Below are 21,273 nucleotides of genomic sequence, written 5' to 3'. Positions count from 1 at the left end.
GTTACTAGGTCGGGGGTTACTAGGGGTTACTTGGTCAGTTAGGGGTTACATGGTCAGGGGTTACTAAGTCAGTCAAGGGTTACTTTGTCTGGGAGGTTACTAGAGGGGTTACTTGGTCAGGAGTTATTAAGTCAGTCAAGGGTTACTTTGTCTGGAAGGTTACTAGAGGGGTTACTTAAGTGGGGTTACTAGAGGGGTTACTGATATGGCACCTTGCCGCACCGTGTGGCCAGCCACACCAGAAACGCACTGTTATATATATGGGATTGGTTTATAATGGATTTTTCAGTTTAACAATTTCAACTATTTGTTAGTATAAACGTATAATTGTTTCATTCAGTTTGAATATGGGATTGGTTTCTAACTTTGATTTGAAAAAGATACTTAATAATGGGGATTTAGAATTCATTATGTTTTATAATTTAGATAGGAGTTCATGATAGTCTCTCAGTTTTAATTGTATTTTAGAATATTGTTATGTGTGATATCATTTCTGTTTTACGAGATTTGGTTAAATGGTTTTGGGTTTAATCTACAGTTGTACCAGTTTGACATTGGTAACAAACAAAACAAAGGTTATTGTCATGTCATTACAGCATTTAACTACTTAACATAATCAAAGCAGTCACCAAGAAAAAGCCAGAGACAGGACCACTTACGACAGATCAATTACATTTTCTGAAGGTTATATCTTATGAAAGATCACTTGAGACAAAGACCACTTACGAAACATCAATTGAGAAAGAAACAGAGCAAGAGAAAAATAGAAAGACCGTTTACGAAAAATCATTTGAAATAGGCCACTTTAGAAAGATTACTTAACAAAAAGAGAGGGGCTACTTAAAAAAGATCAACACTTAAGAAAACCAAAGAAATTAGCTTAGGAAAGAGATACTAAATGAGAGAGAGAGAGAGAGAGAGAGAGAGAGAGAGAGAGAGACCACTCAAGAAGAAAGAAATATAACTCAAAATGAAATATCACTTTTAAAAGGTCACTTAAGAAAGATCGCTTAAGAAGACAGGTCACTTAAGAAAAGAAAGATCACTTAAGAAAATCAATTGACCACACACTTAAGAAAATCAAGGAAAACAAAGGTAATTATTTTAGGATAGGGAGAGAGAGAGAGAGATAGAGATTACTTTAGAAGATCACTTAAGAAAATCAAGAAAACACTTAAGAAAGATCATTTAAGAAAATCAGGACAATAAGAAAACCAGGGCAATTAACATAAGAGAGAGAAAGACCACTTAAGAAAGATCAAGACAATTAGCTTAGGAGAGAGAGAAATACCACTTATAAAAGATCAATAAAAACATCAGGGCTATTATTTTAGGAAATAGGCTTACTAGAATGCGTGCGAGGTAGAGATAGAGACTACTTATGAAAGATCACTTAAGAAAATAAAGACGATTAGCTTAGGAGAAAGAGATCACTTAAGAAAGATCTCTATTCTCTTAAGAAGATCAGGTCAATTAGTATAGGAGGGGGGGGGGGAGAGAGAGAGAGACCAATTAAGAAAAATCACTTAAGAAAATTAGCTAGGACAATTAGCTTTGAAGAGAAAAGACCACTTAAGAAGAAGCAAAAAGGGCAATCAACTTATAAAAGCACAATTAGCTTAGGAAAAAGTTTATCAAAATGCTTAAGAAAACCCAATTAACTTAAGAAAACACAATAACCGTAGAATAAGGGGCAAGCTAACATGAATTGACTTTATAATATCAACAAAACCATAAAAACAATTTGGATATACTTATAATATCTGCAAAACAAAAGATAATACTTTTAATACTTCCTAACTGCTAGAGAGAGTTCGCTTAAGAAAGATAACTGAAGAAGAAAGATCACTTAAGAAGAGAGATATCGTTGTAGAAGAAAGATCACTAGAGAAATGAAATATCGCTTTAGAAGAAGGATCAATTAAAAAAAAAGGAACAAGAAAATCAAGAGATCATTTTAAAAACATCACTAAAGAAATTAGGGCAATCAAGGAAATTAGATTAGGAAAGAGAAAAATCACTTAAGAGATATCACATAAGTTAGGGCAATTAGCTTAAGAAAACTCTTTTTACCTAGGAAAAAGGCTTAGTAAGGGGGAGAGAGAGAGAGAGAGAGAGAGAGGACCACACAACGAATATCACTTAAGAAAAAACATGGCAATTAGCTTAAGGGGAAAAAAAAGAGCCCACTTTATAAAAGCGGGTCAATTGGCTTTGAAGAAAAAAAGTGAGAGGGAGACCAATTAAGAAATATAACATTAAGAAAATCATGACAATTAGCTTAGAAAAGAAAGAGAGAGATTACTTAAGAAAGATTACTTAAAAAATCAGGGCAATTAGCTTACAAAAACACAATTAGCTTAAGAAAATGCTTACTAAATTGCGGGAGAGAGAGAGAGAGAGAGAGATCACTTAAGAAATTCAAAGCAATTAGCTTAGGAAAAGAATTACTAAAATGTTGGACCATTTAGACTAATTACATTTTCTTAAGCTTATTTCTGATGAATAATCACTTAAGAGAGAGAGAGAGAGAGAGAGATCACATACAAAAGATCCCTTAAGTGGGAGAGTGACAACTTATAATGATCACTTAAGAATAAAAATCACTCAAGAAGAAAGATAACTAAAGAAAAGAAAGATCACTTAAGAAAAGTCACTTAAGAATTAATTTAGAAAATCGGGGCAAATAGCTTAAGAGAAATTAGGGCAATTAGCTTAGAAAAGGGAGGGAAATAAAGAGTGAGGGAGAGAGACCACCTAAGAAAGATCACCTAAGAAATTTAGGGCAAGTAGCCTAGGAAAAGAGCTTACAAAAATTCAAGAGAGAAAATGAGACCACACAAGAAAGATCACTAGAGAAATCGTTGCAATTATCTTAAGAGAGAAAAAGAGTGAGATATCACTCATGAAAAAATAATTATGGAAATAGGATCAATTAGCTTTGCTGGTGGGATGAGAGAGCAATTAAGTAACATCTCAAAAAAAAAAAAAAAAAAAAAAAAAAAAAAAAAAAAAAAGAAAGAAAAAAAAGGGAATTAACTTTAAATGAAAATAGAAGAATCACTTCCCTAAAATATTTTTTTTAAAAAATAAAAATAAAAAAAATAAAAAAAGAAGAATCACTTAAGAAAATTAGGGCAATTAGCTTTTAAAAAAAAATACAATTAGCTTAGAAAAAGGCTTACTAAAATATGAGAGAGAGAGAGAGAGAGGTCACTTAAGAAGATGACTCAAGAAAATTAGGGTAATTAGAAATAGAGAGAGAAAGATCACTTAAGGAAAATAGCGCAATTGGGTTAGGAAATTAAAATAAAGGGTACACAACAATAATGAGGGAAGAAGAGATAGAAATTTTTTTTTTAAGACAAATGATAAAAGGATAAGGGGGAAGCTAACTTGAATTGACTTTATTATTAACTAACATTAGTTTATTTAACTAAAAAGTGAATTGTGTTAAGGAAAATTTTATTTTGTATTAGCAAAAAATCGAACTTAGCATGCTTTAGGTTACTTCTTTCTAATATGATGATATACGCAAATTTTTATGTGCACCACGTCTATACTTTTGACCAGTGAGTAAAACAATTTGAACAATTGTAATGTTTGAACATTTAGTAAAAAAAATCTGAACATTGCAACTTTTGAACATTTAGTAAAAAAATATGAACAATCACAATGCATCACACATATACTTTTGAATATTTAGTAAAAAAAATCTAAACAATAAACAATTTTAAACATTTAGTAAAAAAAAAAAATCAAAACAATCAGATTGCATCACGCGTATACTTTTGAACATTTAGTAAAAAATTCTAAACAATCGAAAATTTTGAACATTTAGTAAAAAAAATCTGAACAATCACAAATTTTGAATATTTAGTAAACACATCTACAAATTTTGAACATGTAGTATATTAAATATAACACTATATGGTAAAAATCAATTTTTTGAAAGAAGTTTGTCTGACTCGTAAAAATTCAATAGTTTTGTAATATAAATTGAACATTTACTGTATAGAAAATGAACATTTCTTTATAAAATATGAACATATAAAATTGTAAATTTATGTTCATTTTTTGTGACATGTTCATATTTTAAAACTAATTTTCATTTTTTTTTTTGTAATGTGTTCAAATTTTTTTTACTAAATGTTCAAAAGTATAGTTGTGGTGGACCTATTTCTAGGTACACCATGGTACACATAATAACTATTGGATGATATAGGTTACTTGTTTTTTATATGATTATTTTTATGAAATCGGTGAGTGTTATCAGACCTAAAATTTTACAAGAATTGTTAGTTTGAACAACACATAAAATTATTGAAAATTTAGCATAAATTGTAAATCTAATTACTTTTAATCATAATAATTTAAATTCATACAGTTTAAACGCTTCCCAAACAATAACTGGAGAAGTCCCTTTGCTTTTCTAGGTTTCAATGTTTTCCTTTTACATTGGCTGTAATAATTTAAATGCATACACAATTCAAACACTTCACAAACATAATAAATATGTAACAATACGACCATATATATAATTTACGGACAATTATCACCACCATTGCCACAACTAGTTAATTCAAAATGTTAGTATTTGTTTAAATTTATATGTTAAACAAGGTTTATCAATTTTTTTAGAGTAATGTTTTATATATATATATATATATATATATATATATATATATATATATATATATATATATATATATATATATATACCTATACCTTGTATAAGATTACTCTTATAAATAGTGTGCTATTAGTTATACTCTTTTAAAATGTGCATTTACATTAATATGTACTCCGTACAAAGTTTATTGCCGCCATCTCTATTTTTTATTGAAACCAAGCTGCGATTTTCATTAAATGAGATCAATTTCCACCGCAAAGTAATCGAGTTTTGGGGAAAAGGACTTAACAAGACTAACTCATTACTACCTCTTGCATCTCAACGTGTTACATTATGTGATAGAATATTAGCCGTACGCTTGACATGAGAAAAAGAATAAACACTAATAAAATAGGGAGCCAAACTACGAATATTATCAGTCAGGAAAATAGGAGAAAAACCCACTTCAATCTGATTGCTCGCACCACATTCTCGATTCTCTGCATCACTTTAAAGAAGCACCTTTGTAAAGCCCAATGTACGAGCAAGAAGGAGCCCATATCTGCAGGCATCAGCTTCAGCAACTTCAGCACTCCACCCTGCACTCTCCGTGCGTACTGCAGTAGCAAGCAACGTCCCCTGCTCACCCCTAATAACAACCCTTAGCCCGGTAGCAGCCCCAATATCAATATGAGCATCACAGTTTAAATCTCCACATTACTTTAATCATGATAAATTATTTATCCACTCACATTATTATTCCGTATATTATACCAAATTTATTCTCCTAAAACTCCGCGCATTTGCAAGTGGCGCAAATAAAAAAAAAAAAAAAAAAGAGGAAGTAATTCCTTTTTTTTTAAAAAAAAAAAAAAACTATTTATTATAGTGTTCAAATTATTTAACCCTTAAAAATATTTGTTTATATATATTCCCTGATAATGTTACGAACAAATGAAAAACATTACCAAATAAGGCTAGTTATGGCGCGCTTATTAGCCATCTTAGTTAGTACAAAGTTATGGATTAGTAACTTTAGTTTGTTTATATCAATTTATTATTGTAATTGGTTTGAAAAGAATTCGGTTTATAAGCGGTTTGGTTTATAAATTATTCGGTTTATAAGCAATACGGTTTGTAAACATTTCGGCGAAAACGGGTTACAGTTTGATACAATTTTTGTTTAAACGGATTTTAACACGACTCAAAACGGTTTTGGATTAGAATGGTTCGGGTTAAAAATGGTTTGGTCATTTTTTGGTTTAATTCTATTTAATTTTAGTTTAAAACTAGTTTGGTTCATAAACGGGAACGATTCTTATATGGTTTAAAATTATTTCGATCGCTTCAGTTTTGGGTGCATTTAAATACGATTCGGGTCACTTTTCTATTTCAAATACTGTAATCAGTTTTCAATGGATTTGGTTCTCATTTATGTCCTTTAATTTTGAGTAATTAAATAGTTTTGAAATTTGACAATGCAATGTGGCCATGTGGGACGGTAAAGGCTACACATACAATTGTTGTAAGTGGTCCCTACATACAACTCTAATTTATCATGTTTCTATTGGTTAAAATAAAAGACACAAGTTCCATTAAATTCAATTTATTTGACTCCTAATTTTCTTCCATTTTTGTTAATGTGTCAAATCTCTAATGGTGTTGTATGTAGGGACAACATAGACTTTTCATAAATGTTGCACCAATAATTGCGCGGGTGAGACATAAATTGTTTGTCACTTCCATATAAACTTCATACTCCGTAACAAAAACTCAGCAAAAGAAGCTTACTTGTTGTGTATAGAAAAAAAAAAAAAAAAAAAAAAAAAGAAATGGAATCTCCTCCACTACTAATCCAAATTTAAGAGTGTTTCGTTAAGCCCAAGTATGAAAATAAAGAGGCTAAGAAACCTTATTACTTATCTCCAGTGGATTTAATGTTTCTTTCTTGCCATTACAATCAAAAGGGTCTTCTTTTTACTAAACCAAAAAATGACGACCCATTTTTCATTGAAAATCTCTTAGAAAGCCTAAAAAACTCTCTTGCTCTTACTCTTGTTCATTTCTATCCACTTGCTGGCCAATTTGAGTCCATCATCGACCAAGACCAACATCGTATGTTGGTCTTCGTCGATTGTAATAAGGGCCCGGGTGTCCGATTTGTCCATGCTAAATTAGATGTAACAATATCGGATATTGTTACACCAAACATACCTTCCGTGATAAGGTCATTCTTTGATTTTAGCGATGGGGAACTCAATTTCGACGGCCATACAAGGCCTTTATTATCGATTCAAGTTACGGAATTGATTGATGGGATATTCATTGGTTGTTCTATGAATCATGCTATTGTTGACGGAACTTCTTATTGGCATTTTTGGAACGTATGGTCCGAAATTCATCGCGCTAATGAGCAAAATATTAGTATATCTCGTTGGCCTATCCATGATCGTTGGCTTCCTGAAGGTTATGGCTATAAAGACACTTTTCTCCCATTTGTCAATCGTAACGAATTCATTCATGAGTAAGTGTCCTCTATCTCCTCCTGCTATAATATTTCCTTCGTTCTTCTAATACTGTAACGTTTTCACGTTTATTTAGAAAATTTCACAAATCATGCACCATATCGACTTGGACCCTCCAGATATCTAATAAGTATATCTTTTTTGTTATTAATTGCAATAATAATTTTACGGACATGTATTTATATGACTACTTGTATATATTTTTTTCTTACGTACATGTATAAATTATGAATATTGATAGGGTCAGGAGATATAGTAAAAAAGGGTAAATTTAATGACAGCTTGGTGAATGTGAATTGGACCATAAATTGATACTCCGTAGTATCAAACTATCAAAGATTTTGTTTGGGGTGTGTGGGACAATGGGAGTGTGACGCATCGGAAGATAGACAAGAAAGTCAAGAAAAGTAAATCTATGCTGAATAATAACACATCTGTAATATGCTTTGTATATAAAAACTCAATTGGAAAAATACAAATCTCTATCCTCTTGCTCTTTTCATCTTATAATATAGTTTTTGTTTGTGTTTTTTCACGGTATTCAAGAAATAGGAAGAAAAAGTGGAAAAATTACATTAATAAAAGTGTGGGACAATGGGAGTGTAACGCATAGGAAGAAGGACAACAAAAGCATGAAAAAATCTATGCATTTTTAAATAATTGTTCCACTCTTCTTTTATAACCGTTTTTAAATACTTGCTCCATTACCTTATTTGGAAAACTTTATTTAATTCATTTCTCTTAACTAGTGGGACCCAATTTTTATTACTTTTATATTTTCTCTCCTCCAATTTATCTCTCTATATTTTATTACTCTCTTTAATTTCTCCTAAAACTCCGCGCATGGATAAATGGAGCAAGTATTTAAAAATGGAGGGAGTATATCTATACTTTGTATTTAAAAACTCAATTGGAAAAAATACAAATCTATATCCTCTTACTCTCTTCGTCCTATAATATAGTTCATGTTTGTGTTTTTTCACAGTATTTAAGAAATAGGAGGAAAAAGTAGATAAAGTACATTAATAAAAGTGAGATGTACAATCATAGACATAAGTTAGAGAGAGAAAGTGGCAAAAATACAAAGCATGTGCATAATTTAAGGGTAAATTAGATAGTACAATGAATAAAGTTAAAATAGTGAGGGTATAATAGTCTTTACATAATATCCAAAATAGAAACATACATGAACATTATTTTGAATCTCATAAATAGGAAAACATGAACTGTAGGCGTCGTTTGAAGTGCGCTATGTTAAAGCATGTGTGAATATGCTTGGAACTCATAGGAAGTGGGAATTGACATATACGATTAGGGACAAGGAAAGTAGGGAGCCGCCAATAAATTTTTAAGGAACTTGTTCACGGATCATAAAAAGGCAACCACGATAAAGAGACAACGATTGACAACAACGATTGACCCGTGAAGGTTACACCCCATTCATAATCCATGAGATTACTAACTCCATATGGTTCGGAACCACGAAAGGAGGATCGGGGATGATGGTACGAAGTGAGTCATGGAGTCACATTCGCCCGTTTTGGCCTCTACTCAATTCTTATAGTGAAAAGTGATTCCTGCGATCTCAAAGGCATACTATTAAAATATTCAATTTGCTCCAAACTATTATTAGGATAAATTGGTTGAATATTAATGCAACACATAATTCTAAAATATTTGTGATCACTTGATTAAACAATAAGATTAAAAAGGAACTTAAACCGGTTGTCCAAATTATTTTATTAGGTGTGATTTTCAATTACATATTCCCTTTAAACATGCAATATGGTGATCAATAAATATAGTAAAATCAAAATTAATATTGGAAAGTTTTAACAATAATAGCGTTGGTCAAATCAAATAATAATAAACCTAATCATGATACTAGCTATATTAAAATAAAATAAGAGTAATTAAATTAATTAATTACTCACATTCCGCGCGTTCCTTTAAATTACTATATCATGAATAAATTGTTAGTAACTTCAATTAAAAATATAAATCAAATGGAAATTAAATTAAATAAATGTAGAGTTGATTTGGTCCGAACCCTCAGTTAATTATACCTTTCACGCCTTGATTAAAGTATAGAACTTCAGGTATTGTATGGACTCCTTGGAGTGCTTAAGGAAGGAATGAAAGAATAGGGAGGCTAGTGTTTAGGCTAAAGAGGGAGAAGAGATTAAAATATTTTGTAGAATAAAAGATATGGCCGAAATAGTGGGACGGTGTCAGTTTTGGATAGAGTTTGATATTTCATTCATATCTTTTCCGTTATAGCTCGGAATTGATATTATAATATATCATTGGAAAGATTATTTCAAGGGCTATCCAACCATCTAAAATTTGGATAAAAATTATGAGGCAAGAAAATCATATCTGACTATCTTTGAACAACTTTCAATTCGGATAGAAATAGGACTTTCAAAAAGAAAAGTTTTATTCAATTTCAAACTCTTTAATCTTATCTTTTCAAAAAGAATAATTAAGATCTTTTAGAAACTTATAGAGACTTCTAATTAATCCTAATTGGTTTAGGAATGGGATTAAATAATTTGGACCCTCCACATGATCATTGGGTCGTAGGTAAGGTGGGCTTAGGTTCGGTTTGGGCTCAGTTCAGTATTTTGGCCATAACTTATTCGTTATAACTCGGATTTGAGCTTATAATATATCGTTGGAAATCTCTTTTAAAGCCCCATCCAATTATTAAATCATTGGACCCAGATTATGGACCAAAATAAATTAGAATAAACATTTTTATAAAAAGGACACGAAATGTGATTTTAAATGACACGAAATGAATTATTTTGGGTTTAAAGGCACGAAAAGTGGAAAATAAGCTATGGTTTGGGGAAATGGGCTAAGAATTGGGTTTGTTTATGAAATGTATTGGGATTTAATGTGGATTTAAGCACTCCAAAGATTAAATACTTAACCCGACCAATAATGGCGGTGAAAGGTTGTTCATCATCAGGTTTGGTTTTGGGGAGACATTTTTAGGTGTCTACAAGAACTATATTATTGGACGAATGAAATACATCTTTTTATCTTTTTTTTTTTCCCTAACCCAATGTGCCACATGTTGTCTTATATTTTTTTTGTACACTATTTTTCTTAACTCTTTCATTAAACTCTACATCTCTATCTCTCCTCTTTCTTGTAGATAAAATAAATAAATTAATCTTCCCTCTTTGATTCAACTTTTTCATTTTCTCTCTTTAATTTTGGGCCCTCCATTTTCTTTTTTTCCAGTCTCATTTTGAATTAAAGTCCCAAATTAATATATTTAATCATGTTTTTGGTTACAAATTACACCCATAATGATTTATTAGTATTTCTTCACTAGCTCATCTCTAAGACCCTGTTCACTTCACCTTAAAAAAATAATACTTGTATTAAGTAAAAATAATTTCATTTAAGTAAAAATAAGTTTAATTCAGTAAAATTAATTTTAGTTAATTAAAAATAATTTCAGTTCGATTAAAATAATTCCAGTTCAATAAAAATAAGTTCAGTTCAGTAAAATTTAGTTTTCTTAAAGAAGAATTATAACAGAAAATCAGTAAAAATAATTTCAGTTCAGCAAAAATAATTTCAGTTTGGTAAAATTAATTTAAGTTCAGTAAAAATAATTTAAATTCAACAAATATAATTTTATTTCAGTAAACATAATTTCAGTTAAGCAAAAAAAAAAAAAAAAGGTGAGGTGAACGGTGCCTAAATGTAATTTTCTATGAACAACGCGTACATTACATGGGCCAAAAGACTAATTATAATAAAACTCTAAGGCAAGGAATGTCATATCACCATGTGTCACTTTTCTCTGTGTTATTCTACCACGTCATATTCCAAACTTGCCACACAATCGAATTGTTGTAATGTTTATATTCTTGGAAAAACTCTTCATTGGTCTAATCTCAATGCATTAATGTTTAGTTTAATTGAAAAACTTTTCATATGTATAACCACCCTATTTAATTAATTTTAAATGTAATTGCTTAATAATTGCACAATAATTTAATTTGTAAGAAAGTAATTATTAATTTGTTTTTCCTTTTTGTGCATCAGTTCATAAAATTGTAGTTATAGAGTCATATATTGTAGTATATACTTACATCAAAATTATAAAGATATGATTTATCATTTATCGTACACATGTTAATGGAAAAGATTAATCTGATAGTTAATTCAGCTTGTACAAACAACTTACTACAGTACTTGATAAGCACTTATCTTTAAAAAAAAATAAAAAAAAATAAAAATTATTTACTGGGTGACAGACTAGGCCAAAGTATAGTTTAATTAAAGTACAGAGTAATTAATTTTTACTGACCTAAAACATTATTGTCCGAGCGACCAGTTATTCATTAAAAGTGTTTTACATCAAACCAAATGAGGCCCTATTTTATAATTCTACCCAACCCGAATTCTAAGAAACACCGACTTTTAACCCTCTTTTTTTTTTTTTTTTAAGAAGAAGAAGAAGAAGGCTATATATTTATTTTGAAACTTTAATAATGGCCCACATCCTCTCCCTTGTCTACTTACACAACAAATTAGAAAAGGTGATAGCTTGCATATACTTAATTTAATACTACCTCCGGATCATATTATATGCAACTTTGGAATTTTTTATATCTCACAAATAATACCCCAAAGTTTCATATAATATATATGATTCGGAGGTAGTAATCAACATCCTAATATCTACAATATTGTTAAAAGTCAAAGGGACAATATGCTACCAGCATGTATAACTATTAATACCAAATGATTTGGCGTCATATAAGCATTATGTGTCACCTTACGTGTCATCATTCATCACCCTAAAACTCTTCATATATGTAACTTTTGTATTTAATCTATACTTATTATTTAAAAACACAAACCACAATTTTTTTATATGACACATGGCATCATAAGTCACTCAATACCCCATATAACACTACATGTCACCTCCCTTAATATTTATATTGAAGTAAGAAAATGAAGTGTTCCATTTCCACCATAATAAAATAAAGTTCAATTAATTAGTACTTATTACATAAACATATGAATTATAATAAAAATAATCTTTTCATCTCCTAGACTTTAAATATAATTTAAACTAATATATCTTTTTCATATTTCACAATCTTCATGTATATATATCTAAATAAATTTCTTCATCTTCTTTCACAGTTTTACCACCCTCAGTCTTTTTTTCCTTTAAGTTTTAGAAATAAAGCAATTATTTCATATAATTAACCCCAAGTAATAACCCGTGCATTGAACGGGCCAAAAAGCTAGTTTGCTATAGAATATAACTCCAAAAAATTGTACATTGATTTACAATTTACTCTATAATTTGTAAAACATTAATCACACACTAAGACCTTGTTCACTTCACCTTAAAAAAAAATATTAGTAAATTAAAAATAATTTTATTTAGTAAAAATAAGTTTAGTTTAATAGATATAATTTTAATGTAGTAAAATTAATTTTAGTTTGAGAAGGTATTGCATGCTTATAGACGCACGAATTGTTTGGTGCGGGAGGCTTGACTAATATATTTTACTCGTTGGCTGATATGTTTCATGTGATGGCTGATATGTTCCATTTGTTGGCTAATATGATTTTTGTGTTGGCTAACATATTCCTTGTGTTGGCTGATATATATATTTCAATTGTTGGCTTATGTTTCATTTTATTAGCTGATATGTTTATTTTGTTGGCTTACCTGTTGCTTTTATTTGCTGATTTCATCCTTTTGTTGGCTGATATACTCCTCTTGTTAGCTGATATATATCTTTTGTTGGCTGATATATTCATTTTTGTTGGATGATATGTTTTTATTAATGTCTTTAATGTTAACTGATACGAAATATCAATTGGCTGATATATTACTTGTATTAGCTGATGTACTATACAAGTACAAGCTTTCCCTCTTTTCCTCTCTTACTTTCTCCTCTCCTCTTTTACCTCTTCCTCTCATCCTTTATATGTTTCAAATTTTGGGTGTCTAAACATTCCTGTAACTATCGCCATCGAACCACCACTGTTGCTCCCTATTTGCCGCCCAACCCGCCACAATCACACCACCGTACCACCGCTGCTCCCCAACTGCCGCCCAATAGCCACCATCACACCACCAATACTGTTGCCTAATTGCACCTCCAAAATTGCACCATCACACCTAAATGCACTCCCAAAATCGCACCTCCAAAATACACCATCACACCACCACCGCTGCACTCCCCCAATTGCACCTTCAACAAAATCGCACCACCTCCAACCAAAATCACCGCCCATAATCTCACCACTTCCAACCAAAATCGCAGCCCAAACACCACCTTCAACCAAATGCATGACCTAGGAACTCCACAGACCAGTCGCTGCTTCAAATCTAAGGTTTAAATCGTCATCGTTATCGTCGTCTTCGGGTCTTTGGATGCACAAACCCTTAATTGGGTGCGGGTGGACGCACCCAATAGTTTGCATTTTAGTTTAGTAAAAACTAGTACCCTTAAAGAAGAAATATAATAGAAAATCTGTATAAATAATATCAGCGCAATAAAATTATTTTTAATTTAGTAAAAATAGTTTAAGGTTAGTAAAAATAATTTAACTTCAGTAAAAATAATTTTAGTTCAATAAAAAATAATTTTAGTTCAGCAAAAATAAGATAAATTCACAGGGACCGATAGTTATTGATTCTTTGGATACTAATTTACTATACTTAATGCCAATCAAGTAATTATACAAAGTATAATATGTTTTAACTTCAGTTATATCATTCTATTATGTAAGTAAATTAAATAAAAATTAATTAGCACCTATTAATCTTAAATTTACTATTATATTTTTATTCGCTTATATATATTGTTAACCATTAATATTCTAAATTTAAGTTGATCAAACTTACAAATTTTTAGTAATCCGAAGCATCACCCATGCCAAAGCCTAGTTTATTTATTTTTTTTTTTCTTGAATGGGGTTGCAAACTTTCATTATTTTCAATTAAACACATTTAGGGGCCGTTTGGTTCGCGCGGGGGAATCGGAATGGAATGAACAAAGGGAATGTAGGAGAATGGAATGAAACCCTTTCCAAGTACTGTGTTGTTTGGTTTTCAATAAACAAAGGGAATCACCACCACCACCACACATCCCCTTTCTTCACTTTTCCAGCCACCAGGAGCCACCCCACCGCCCAGCCACAACGTCGACGGGAATCGGCAGCCCTGGGCGCACCTCCCCCACCCTTCGCAGCCCCTAACCTCCCTGGAAAAAACTTCCACCACCACGCAAAAACCCTAGAAAACACCATCCCTCCCCTTAAAAACGCCGGCCGACCTTCCCCCCACCCTCGAAACCCTAGCCGCTAGGGTTTCGAGGGTGGGGGGAAGGTCGGCCGGCGTTTTTAAGGGGAGGGATGGTGTTTTATAGGGTTTTTGCGTGGTGGTGGAAGTTTTTCCGGGGAGGGGAGGAGTTTTCGAGGGGAGAGGTGGGGGAGGTGCGCGGGCTCCGGCGAGTTGTGGGGGAAGTGCGGCGAGTCAGGCGGTGGGGACTAGGTCCGTGGCGAGGTGGTTGGGCTAGTTCCGGAAAGTACAACGGTGGTGGGTATGGTGGCTAAGGAAAGGGAATGGGAAAGTCTAGGGGGGTGGGGAATCAATGTAGACTAAAAATGGGTGAACTCAAAAATAAAAATGAGTAAAGAGAATAAAAAAAAGTGACAAACAAACAACAACAAAGGGAATGATATCAGTTCATTCCGATTCCCTTTGATTATTAACCCCAACCAAACGGCCCCTTAAAGTATCTAATCGTGTCTAAGGAAAACTTTGACCTTATGTCCATTCGAATATTACTATCTAGATACAGGTTGCATTAATGCTAGCTAGTAATGTTAAACAACTTTGTCATACACAAATCTAACTTTAATTACTTGAAAAAAAGAAAAAAAAAATTTATGCACCCGGTTTACACTAATATTAGTGTACATCGAGCAGTATAAGTTTTAGCTACTTAAGGGTAACTTTTTGGCTTTTTTTGGATAACTTTAAACATAATACAATTTTATATAAATAAACAAAAGAAAATTTTTATAAAGGTAATTTAATTACATTCAATTACTAATTGAATTTTAATCATTTAAAATGTGATTCTTTAGTAAAAAGAAGATAATTTTTATTTGTATTGGGTTACTTTTATGCATATTAGGGTAATTTTTATTCATTTCAGGGGTAACTTTTAATTACTTTAGACTATCTTTATAATGAATGTACAATAATTATTGTACACCCGATTTTTTTAAAAGTTTGTGTAAAGGAAATCACCATAGCCAAAAAAAAAAATTTAAAATGATCATATTTTGGAATTCCTACATAAGTCATTACTCCAATTTATTTAAAATTCTTGTTTTCCTATACACATTTAGACAAAAATTGTTAGTTATTTATAACTTTTTTTTTCGCTATAGGTTTAATCCACCTCCATTTGAAGAGAAATTCTTTCATTTCTCATCAGAAGCAATAGCAAAACTTAAGGCAAGGGCTAATCAAGAAATAAGCAACAACAATACCGCGATTTCATCCTTCCAAGCTCTCGCAGCATTTCTCTGGAAATCTATTATACAACCGAAAGGATTGAAACCAGACCAGCAAACCCACTGCAGGTTAGCTGCTAATACCAGGAGTAGGTTCAACCCGCCGTTGCCCGAAGAATACTTCGGCAACTCACTAAAATTACTAACATCAACCACAACAGTTGGAGAATTGTGCAAACACAACTTAGGGTGGACTGCATCACTGGTGCACCAGTCAGTGGTTGATCATGCCAACAAAACTGCAAATGATTTTGCAGATTTGTGGTTCAAGTCTCCTTTCGTAGCTAGATTTGACCTGTTTCTGAAGAAGGATGAAGGCAACTCAGTACAAGTAGGAAGCTCGCCTCGATTTAACATATATGGGAATGAGTTTTCAGGACTTGGGAAACCTATTGCAGTTCGCAGTGGGTATGCAAATAAGTACGATGGAAATATTACTGTTTACCCGGGATTCGAAGGCAGAGGAAGTGTAGATGTCGAGATATGTTTATCAAGTGCTTACATGAGAGCTCTTGAATCTAACAGCGAGTTCATGGCTGTTGTATCTTCACCGTAAAATATCCAAACATCATATTTACAAGATCGGGTTAGGCTAGCTTACACCTTGCAAGAGTATGATAAATTTGCTAGTGACAATTATATCATTCGATTTCTTATTTATGTTGAAAAAACTTATTTTATGTTTTTTTTTTTTTTTTTTTTTTTTTTAAGATTATGCATGATTTATTTGTGCTGGAAGGGAGAAAGGTTGGAAAACAAACAAAATATTGTATGATGTAAACAATTAAAAAATCAATTTCATTTTCAGAAAAGTTTATGTTAATTTTATGCATTTGATTGATTGGTTATTGTTTTAGAAACAAAATGATGATATATGTATGGGCCTTGACGGGCTCCTTTTGGACCTCGGATTTGTGCCTTGTGTGGACTTGCAAAAAGAACTCCAAGCCTCAGGGTGGACTCCGAAGCAGAGCCTTATATATATCTATATATGGGAGGTTTATTCCGAGTTTTTAGAGAGTAACGTAGGATTTGATTTTTTCAGCGCACCACGTAGGATAAATTTAAGTGGTAGCCAATTAAATACGAGATTATTAATTTTTTTTAGAAATAAATAATTTAAATGACACGTAAGTGGCGAATGATGCTTTCCACTTTAAATTTATTAAATATAAAATATTATCTTTTAATTATTAAAGTGACACTCTATTAAATAAAATGTTAAATTTTTATATTTAATTAATTTAATAAATTAAAGTGACACTTCATTAAATGACACCCAACCAGTTACCAAATTAAATAAATATTTTTTTTTTAATCACTGACAAGAGTTCAGTGCATTGGGAAACATAAATATTGTTGATAAACAAAAGTAGCCATAAGACCATCATTACTCAAGGTATAAAATTTATATCATCCCTCTCTCTCTACCACAGTCTCACTCCTCCACATTATCTATACCACAATATAATATACTTTCTCCAAAAATCATCCCACCCATGGTATAAAAAAAGTTTGCTACCACACTTTCTGTCTCCTATTTTTATTAATAATACACTTAATTTAATTATAATTATATTTCATTTTATTATTCGAAATAACTAATTAATTTAATGTTTGTAAAGTGATTTAAATAACATAAGCAATTTATGTAGTAAAAGCGAATTCGAAAAAATATATAAAACTAAATCAATATGGGTGTCTATGTGTAGATCTTGAAAAATTATGAACAATGGTAATATTTTCATAATTTTTAACTTTATAATTTTTTCTTAAAACGCAATTGAAAAAAATAAAATAAAAATAAAAGATACATTATAACTAGACCACATGGCGTGACCTGGTTGGTTCATGTTTCATGGGGATCGAAACAAATGTTTACCATGAGATGTTATATACCATCAAATGGTATACTTTTATACCACCAATGTAGTGAAAAATTGCAAGTTTGATAAGTTTTTACACCGTGGTATAAAATTATACCACGAGTGTTGATGCTCTTACAAGTGATTTGCTATCTATTTAAATGCAAACTTTGTAGCACAAAAACAAGTTGATTTACTCCAACAAAATACTTAGAATTTTTTTAAAAACTTTTGACATTTGCTACCAAGAAAAACACCACGAACGATGCACATTTGCTACCGGAAAAAATAGTTGTTTTACTTTGCTACCACCTAAATCACAATTTGTTATATATTGCTACCATTTAACGGAATCTGTTAAGGTTCCGTTACGTGGGCTCAATATTTCACTTAATAATAATTTAATTTATTTTTTTAAAAATAATTTTAAAAAATTAAAATCCCAACCAAAACAACCCGTCAACCACCCCTCCTACCTCCATCGCCGGCTGCCTGTAGCCCACCAGCCACGCCTTCCCCTCCCACCTCCGTGCTAGTAGTTCCCTCGGCGCCGACTGAAGGAGTTCTGTCTTCGATAAGTGCAATTACTAGATATATCAATAATCACTATTTATGGAGATAATAAGTTTGTTCTTTTGGGTCTTCATTATCTGTTGCTAGACTATGATCAATGATTTTTGGGCTAGTCAAATATTCCAAATCCCACTAGAATGGATCATATGAGATCACAAACAATAGTATTGGGTTAAGCAAGTTAGAGGCCCATTTTATGGGCCTCATGAACAAGTAACTAATCATGAATTGGATTGGGCTAGTAATTATTTATTCCTACACTCTAGAGTAGGGAAATGTACCAACACCCCCCACTCAAAACGACACGTTTCATATTGCTCGGCATTCGCATATCAGTTTCCTTGCTATTTTCCCATATTCTCTCTTTTCAAAAAATAAAGTGCTGTACATTACTCCCAGAAATTGCCTATATTCATTTTGTCCTTCACCAGCTCGTTGTCAATGCAAGATTGTTATTAAGCTAAGGTACCAATTTCTCCCTTGTTTTTCAATTTGTTTACGTAATTACGTAGTATTATTTTGTGAATTGTTGTTGAATGAAAGTGAACGTTTGAAGTAATTTGATATGATTGTTCAATGACTATTTGGATTACCCTATTTTTTCCCCAATTTGATTGTTGAATACGGTGTAATAATTTAGATCGTCGTCTTTCGAACAAAAATTCATCTTAAAACACAGTAACACACTCTGTTAGGAAATATTGGGAGGAATATTAGGAGAATATTATTCATATTTATCATATATTTTGTTCCTGATTTATAGCCTTTGATTGACACAAGATAATTGATAGAATATCTTGTGACAATATATTTTAGGAATTTATGTACACTATATATGATTTGAGATGAATGAGAAGAGATCCAAGCTTTGAGCCCTAATCAATTTATCATGGTATCAGTCGCTCAGGAATTCCAAAAAAAAAAAAAAAAAAAAAAAGCAAAAGAATATTAAACGCCATAGCAATGGCTGGTGACGATACTCCGCCCCCTCCACCACCACGCATAGACATTACATCGCCATACTACCTTGGTCCTCACGACCGTCCAGGAGATTTCATTACCCCGACTCGTCTTCGTGGAGAAAACTACGATGAGTGGGCCGGAGACATACAAACTGCGTTGGAGGCTCGTCGAAAATTTGTGTTCCTTGACGGAACAATAACATCACCGTCTCTTCCATGTACTCAGACCGATTGAAACACAATTCATGCCATGCTCATCTCTTGGCTAATGAACACAATCGATCCCGAGGTTAAAGGTACCCTGTCCAAATACAAAGATGCTAAACGCTTATGGGAGACTCTCAAGATGCGTTTTGCTACGGTGAATGGTCCAAGAATTCAGCAATTGAAATCTGCAATTGCTAAATGCGAACAGTCCAAAGACATGTCTGTTGCGACATACTTCGGCAAATTGACATCTCTTTGGGAGGAGTTGAACAATCATGAACCTCTGATCACTTGTTCATGTAGTGATAAATGCACAGCAGGGGTAGAGCATGAAAGGAGGCGTGAGAATACTCGGCTTCACGAGTTTGATTATTTCTCACAAACTCGAACTAATATCTTGTCTCGGGATCCATTACCCTCCCTTGATCGTGCATATCAATTGGCCGTACAAGATGAACGGGTTCGGCAAGCAAAACAGAGCACCGAGAAAAAACCACCTGATGCGGTGGGATTTGCTCTTCGCACAAACACAGGGAAGGGGAAGGCTACGGTTTCTGATGACAAATCTGACAAATCAGCTTTGCTATGCACATATTGCAAGAAACAAGGTCACTTAATTTCTGGTTGCTTTGAATTGAAGGGTTTTCCAAAGTGGTGGCCGAATCCCTCCAAACGAGGCAAGACTCCTCAATCGGGTGAAAAAGGCCGCAACCAGCCTCGTGCTAATGCCACTACTGCTGCTCCTTCTGCCAGCTCCAACAATGCCGAGTCGGTGGGAGGTATTTCTCAAATGTTCACAGCCGACCATTGGAAAGCAATAGCAGGTTTCATTGGTAACACAAAAATTCCCGATGACCGTTTGAATGGTGAGTTCGACAATGATTTGTGGATTGTTGACACAGGTGCTTTTAGGCATGTCACGAGTATTGACAAATGGCTCTTTGATACTCGAAACATCTCACATTGCCCTGTCGGGCTTCCGAATGGCAAAACTGTAAACGCCACAAAGGAAGGCTCGGTTCAATTGTCATCGAATATTGTCCTTAAACATGTGTTATTTGTACCCGATTTACGTTGCAATTTAATTTCGGTATCACAATTGATCGATGATACTAATTATACTGTCCAATTTAACTCTCATATATGTGTGCTATACAGGACCAGTCGAGGGAGCTGATTGGAACGAGTGTTAGGCGGGATGGACTGTTTTACTTCGAAGGCCGAGCAACGGTGCAACATGTGGCTATTTCTGAGTCTTCGACAGAGTTAGAACTGTGGCACAAGCGAATGGGTCATCCTTCGAAAAGAATTGTGAAACTTCTCCCTCCTGTTCATAATTGTAAGGGTATTTTGAATAAAACATGTGAAGTTTGTTTTCGTGCTAAACACCCTAGAGATAGTTTTTCTTTGAGTGAAAATAAAACCTCTAGAATATTTGAAAAAATACATTGTGATTTGTGGGGTTCATATAAACATGCATCATCTTGTGGTGCTCGTTATTTTTTGACAATAGTTGATGATTACTCTCGTGCTGTTTGGATCTATTTGCTTGTTGATACAACGGAAGTATTTCGTATGTTCATGTCTTTTGTGCCAATGGTTGATAGATAGTTTTCACAAACAATTAAAATTGTTCAAAGTGACAATGGCACTGAATTTAATTGTTTGCGAGATTTCTTTAATGCAGCTGGCATATTATTTCAAACATCATGGGTTGGGACTCCACAACAAAATGGTCGGGTTGAGAGAAAACACAAACATATTTTGAATGTAGCAAGGGCATTGAGAGTTCAGGCTAATTTACCTTTTTTTTTTGGGGTGAGAGTGTTCTTGCTGCGGCTCATTTAACTAACCGCACTCCTTCTTCTATCTTGCATAACAAAACTCCCTATGAAATTTTATTTGGAACTACACCTTCCTATACTACTATTAGGACCTTT

The 21,273-nt window shown here is 32.7% G+C and overlaps 2 protein-coding genes across 2 annotated transcripts; both read left to right on the top strand.

The window, feature by feature from the left end:
- Positions 1–6,549: 6,549 nt before the first annotated feature.
- Positions 6,550–16,567, top strand: LOC145640001 (BAHD acyltransferase DCR-like). The gene is made up of 2 exons (XM_081691309.1): positions 6,550–7,136; positions 15,601–16,567. Exons 1-2 carry the CDS (start codon positions 6,550–6,552, stop codon positions 16,280–16,282), a joined length of 1,269 nt encoding a protein of 422 aa, XP_081547435.1. The 3' UTR covers positions 16,283–16,567.
- Positions 16,568–19,394: 2,827 nt separating this feature from the next.
- On the top strand, positions 19,395–20,944 carry LOC145640000 (uncharacterized). The gene is made up of 2 exons (XM_081691308.1): positions 19,395–20,327; positions 20,492–20,944. The coding sequence occupies exons 1-2, from the start codon at positions 19,395–19,397 to the stop codon at positions 20,942–20,944; spliced, it is 1,386 nt and encodes a 461-aa protein (XP_081547434.1).
- The last annotated feature ends 329 nt before the right edge of the window (positions 20,945–21,273 follow it).

This window comes from Chenopodium album, chromosome 7 (assembly GCF_948465745.1).
Source record: "Chenopodium album chromosome 7, dcCheAlbu1.1, whole genome shotgun sequence".
NCBI classification, from domain to species: Eukaryota; Viridiplantae; Streptophyta; class Magnoliopsida; order Caryophyllales; family Amaranthaceae; genus Chenopodium; species Chenopodium album.
This window is presented reverse-complemented; position numbering and strand designations above follow the sequence as displayed.